The 5,672-nt window shown below is 33.2% G+C and overlaps 1 protein-coding gene across 1 annotated transcript; it reads right to left on the reverse strand.

Annotated features, from left to right (window-relative positions):
- Positions 1-703: 703 nt before the first annotated feature.
- LOC106867617 (uncharacterized) lies at positions 704-1,285 on the reverse strand. The gene has a single exon (XM_014912540.2). It carries the CDS (start codon positions 1,283-1,285, stop codon positions 704-706), a length of 582 nt encoding a protein of 193 aa, XP_014768026.2.
- Between the last annotated feature and the right edge of the window lie 4,387 nt (positions 1,286-5,672).

Below are 5,672 nucleotides of genomic sequence, written 5' to 3' on the forward strand. Positions count from 1 at the left end.
TTCTTCAAAGCACAAAAAAACTAGAAACATCAGCAAAACTTGGAGAATTATGCTGTGCACTCAGTAGGGAAACATTAATCTTTACGTAGGTTTACTCATTAAAAACACTGACCAGTTCAAAATCTGCTGATGTTCCATATCAATCGAACTATGTATAGTGAGAATAGTGAAAGGTATATTTAGAGTGAAGGATAGCTTATAGTCACCATAGTCACCACAGCGATATACACATGCACCACAGTAAGTAACTGTTTGTGAGAGAGAATGAGTGTGAAGACTGAGAGGGAGAAAGATGTTAGGTCAATGCGTATATACTATAGTTGTGTATGTACGTATATATTCATACATATGTATATATATACAGGGTGTCCCAAAAAGATGTACTCACTCTTTGACTTCCCAGTACTCATGCATTTTGTGTTCAAGTAGATGTTTATTGATATACTTACAATCCTGAAAAGTTAAATTAAATTCAGGAAAATAAATTGTTGTAGAAACGATTATTTATTGTCGTTTAAAATTATTTAATGTTCTCCCTCATTCCTGCGTGTTCGCAAATGTTCAAACTGCCTTCCTTCATTTTCCAAACAAAGCTGATAACGTCCAACAATGGATTCGACAACATTGCCAAACATTTCATTTGGAATTGCAAGACATCAATTGTCACTGGTTTTGCAGCGTAAACCTTATCTTTGAGATATCCTCAAAAAGAATCCATTGGCGTGAGGTCTGGGGAACGTGCAGGAAATTCAATGCTACCTTTCCTCCCAATCCATTTGTTTGGATTTGTTGCATCGATGTAAGCCAGTACATCATGATGGTAGTGAGGAAGAGCACCATCTTGCTGGAAGTAAATCCCCTCGCCCCCAAACATCTCTTCAATTCGTGGACTGACGTTTTCCATCAGTAAGTTTAAGTAGACTGGGTCATTAACAGTTTGGTAAAACAAAAATGGTTCAAAGATACCCAATGTTGATATCCCACACCACGCTGTAACGCCTGGTAAGTTCAGATGGTGTTTCATAGTAAAATGTGGATTTTCACGGGCCCAGTATGTGCAATTATGTCGGTTGACTGAACCATTTAACTTGAAGGTGGCCTCATCGCTCCATAAGATTTTCTTTGGAAACGTTGCATCTTCTGCAAATTTGTCCAGATACCATTTGCAAAATTGAACTCGCCGATCAGGATCATCTTCATTGAGGGCTTGAATTAAGTTTGGAACGTAACTTTTCCAATGAGCTCGTTTCAACGTCCGATAAACACTCGATTTGAGGATTCCCATCTCACGACTAAATTGTCTTACGGATTTCTTTGGAGATCGGGAAAGGGTTTCCATTAATTTGTTATGTCTCTTGGGGCTGGTGGGTGTTCGTGGACTTATGCTTCAAATTTATCTCTGATGCGAGGAATAGTGCGTCGTGTTGGTGGTGTCTTCTAAAACTGTCTGTTAAATTGTCTTTGCATTTCTGTGACATTTTCGTGCTTCCAGTAACATCTTAATATATATGTTTTTTTTTTTTCCTCATATATATATGTAAATAGATGTACAATTACATTAGGAATTTGAGAATAAACATAAACTTACAACTGTTTCGGCCTAGCGTTGGCATGTTTATTCTCAAATTCCTAATGTACTTTTATTTGTAAACCCGGTTGTCAATATAACATGGTTTGTCATAAACACTTGTATTTTGTGGGGTTTTGTCATTTTAGTTACAAAATAAGTTAATTAATTCAACGGAATGCACTGTCTGCAAGTGGTTGGGTACAGCATATTATCCTCCATTTTCTAATTGCTATATAAATTTGGGGTAAAACAACCCCCCTTTTACCCGGACCCACTTATTACACTTGGTATAACACTAGTGTAACAATAATTGGGTACCCCCCCCCAGCAGTATATTGGATAGATACTATCCTTTAGTGGGTTGAATCCTCAACCCCTAACTCTCTTGCATTATATATATATATATATATATATATATATATATATATATACGTTTACATATATTTATATATATACATATATGTATATATGCATAGAAATCGATTGAAGCTAGAGGTATACAGATGTACATATGTATGTGTATACATAGATTTAATATAATATAAGATGGTGAGCTGGCAGAATCTTTAGGACACCGGCAAAATGCTTAGCTGTATTTCGTCTAGCATTATGTCCTAAGTTCAAATTCTGCCGAGGTCAGCATTGCCCTATCATCCCTTTCGGAGTCGATAAACAGGTACCAAGTGAACACTAATACACTTACCACCCACCACGAAATTACTGGTCTTGTTCAAAATTTGAAACCAATGTATATAGTATAGATGAATTAAAATAACGTTAAAAATGCACTGATTTATTTCGATTTAGTTCACGTGTTTTACATGTTCCTGAGTGTCAAGAGTAGTACGAGATTAAATGAATAAAGTTTGAAATATTACACCGATTATGGATAGATTACGGCTCAAATTATCAACGGTTTAGGTGCAGTTTCGTTTGTCAACGCTGATCAAGAGTTTAGGACGTCATTTAACTCTATGAATGATAGTTATTCCATAAGCAGAAGGGTAAGTAAATAAAGATATATTACAAAAAAATTGTTCCAGTAAGTTACTATAAACATACACATATATACATATATATGTACTCATACCCACATACATATAACTACGCAGATAGATAGATAGATAGATAGATAGATAGATAGATAGATAGATAGATAGATAGATAGATAGATAGCAACAGAGAGAGAGTGGGGAGACAATTTTATATAAAAACTGTGGCTCAAAGTTTGTCTGGCGCCCCAAGTTTCTCATCGCTGCGATCTCCAAGCGAAACGTGGAATACGGATATTTTTCGCAGAGTATTTACGTGTGTTCTTCCATGGTTAGTTTGCTTCTCAGTTCGTTGAGAGTGTTCAACCTTGTGGCTTCACATGTATACCTACGTGTGTATATATATGTATATTTATGTACATATACTTAAGTATAGCACAACAAAAATCAAACCTTATAACACGTACAGAATACAGAATACTGGTCAACAAATCCCTAAAATACCTAATCAGAACAATGCAAAGAATATAAATGATAGGAAAGATTATGAAGACTTTAGAATAGATAATTCTCAGGATAGGAATTATGAACAGGAAACTCTTATACACGAACATTTGAACTAAATCAAGTCTGCCAATCTTATTCAGTCCAACGAAATCAACAATAATAATATAGTAAAAATGTAAACCGGTTTAACTAACAGTTAATGGAGACAGATACAAACATCAATACCACAATGGGATATAAACAAATAAACCCCAAATCAAAGAAAGACCGCAACAAAAGGACTCCGCTAAATTACAGGAGATCCGTCTTTGTTGAGAGCGGAATTGCTGAATTGCATCTTTGTATAAAGAAAATGGATCGACTTCAAATCCAATCAATTTTATTCAAGAATTATTTCAAAGTTGAGTAGAATTCAACGCAGCATATCTAACACCAAAACAAATAGATTAATTCTGAGATGTATATGTTCGATATTGCTCATAATAGCTAATACAACATCAAGCAATCTTGGAAGTGTTTGTCAAAGAAAGAAATAAACCAATCACTGCATAAATCAAACAACGTCAAGGCTCTGAGTAATAATAAAATTCCAAACTTTAGGTTGTCTTTAAAGTATGCACAGAGAAAAAGCTAGCAGAAATCATTAGTAAGAGATTATTGTAGATTGAAATAGCATTGAAAGAAAAATCATACTAATACCCAAAATTTAAGAAACGCAAACATAAAATTCTACAAACCTTCCTACACCATACAAAGCATTACCTGTAATAATGTGGAAAAAGTAAATAAATATCTAGAAATAATCTGTTTTGAGGAGAGCAGGGGTTTTGCGTCAAATTTTTATATGGTTATAGAGAAGAATTATCAGCAAATTTATAACCGAAGACTGTACCAGTCGTCTGAAATTATCACTGAAACCAGCATGCTTTTGACAATATTTACATTTACATTCAAGCAATATTGACTATAAATAAGAAAGTATAAATAACACAAAAGATACATTAAATATGTAATGAGTAGATTTTAAGCAACTCTGCAGGTAAGAGAAAAGAAGGAAATATTTTAAAAATATCATTTCTATTAAGGAGAAAAAAATTAAGAGAATACCTTCTCTATTCCTTTTCTACCTGGCGCAAACACATTAAACCACATTAAACCACAGTAGACTTAAGATACAACCACACAAAGTAACAGTGAATTGACTTTTATTTGTGCGCTGTAGTTGATTAACAAACAGAAATACATCGCCAAGTCGCAGAAAATTTTACTGGAACGAAAAATGATTTACGCAACTTTCAAATGAGTAAGATTAACTTAAAACACTATTTTGTTAGATTTACAAGTATTTAGGAATGAGTTTAGAGATAGTGCAACTTACACACATGAAAACAAATACTTCGGAATGCAAGAGTAAGGAAAGGATATAGACGAGGCATTCTCTCAGTCATTCGTTTCTGAAGCAATTCTTATCAGAACTCTTCTTCTTATGGTTTTCTTTCGAAAGTTGAATCATATCTTGATATTGTTGTTCTTTGTATTCTCTCTGAAGAATAATAATTGTTTCCAATACAAACGATATGCCTGAAATTTGGACAGGTGGATACTAAATTACATCGAAGTTTTAGCCCAAATGGTACTTAATTTATCGACCGCGTGGAGTTGCAAAACAAATTTGACCTACGCAGGATTTGAATTCGGAGCGAAAATTGCCGGCAGAAATATGCTTTATATTGTACCAGTTCACCATCTGAATAATATTAATAATGGTTTTAAATTTTGGTACAAGGCCTGAAAATTCGAGGGAGGGATAAGTCGATTACATAGATCCCAGTACTTAACTAATACTTATTTTATTAACCCCGAAATGAAGAAAAGAAAAGTTGACCTTGGTGGAATTTGAACTCAGGATCTAAAGAGAGACGAAATATTGTCCAGAGTACTAACAAATTTGCCAGTTCGTCACTTTAATAATGATAATGATAATAATAATAATAATAATAATAATAATAATAATAATAATAATAATAATAATAATAATAATAATAATAATAATAATAATAATAATAATAATAATGACAATAATAGTAATTTTGGCGCAATATTTGTAATAAAGATGTATTTAATCACAGCGTGACAAAATCACTCTTGAAAAAGCTCACTGCATGTTGCTTATATGGATGTATGTATGTATGTATGTATGTATGTGTGTATGCATCTCTCTCTCTCTCTCTTTACATATATATATATATATATATATATATATATATGCGCTGTCTATATGTTGCCTTCTCAGTTCTAATTCAATTTTTGTTTAGTTCGTTATGATATGTAGTCTGTGCCTGAAGAATATGTTTGAGATATTTCTCAACATATGAAACTATTAGTTGCACTTAAAGATATGTATTGTGTCCTTTAAATACATAATATATATATAGCCCAGAAACAAAAAAAAAGTCCTTTTGATTTCACAATGCTCTCTCTCCCACTAACCAACCTCCCACACTATTTCTAAAAATAGCAACCATCGCTTAAACACACATATATTGGAGATGAAGGAAGAAAAGGTTAGTCATTCCCCTAAAATTCTGTATAAATATGATTCT

This window comes from Octopus bimaculoides, chromosome 3 (genome assembly GCF_046866305.1).
Source record: "Octopus bimaculoides isolate indiv1 chromosome 3, ASM4686630v1, whole genome shotgun sequence".
Taxonomy (NCBI): domain Eukaryota; kingdom Metazoa; phylum Mollusca; class Cephalopoda; order Octopoda; family Octopodidae; genus Octopus; species Octopus bimaculoides.

What these genes read in the sequence shown, in the direction of transcription:
- LOC106867617 (XM_014912540.2), bottom strand. Translation starts at nt 1,285, where the DNA reads ATGGGAATCCTCAAATCGAGTGTTTATCGGACGTTGAAACGAGCTCAT.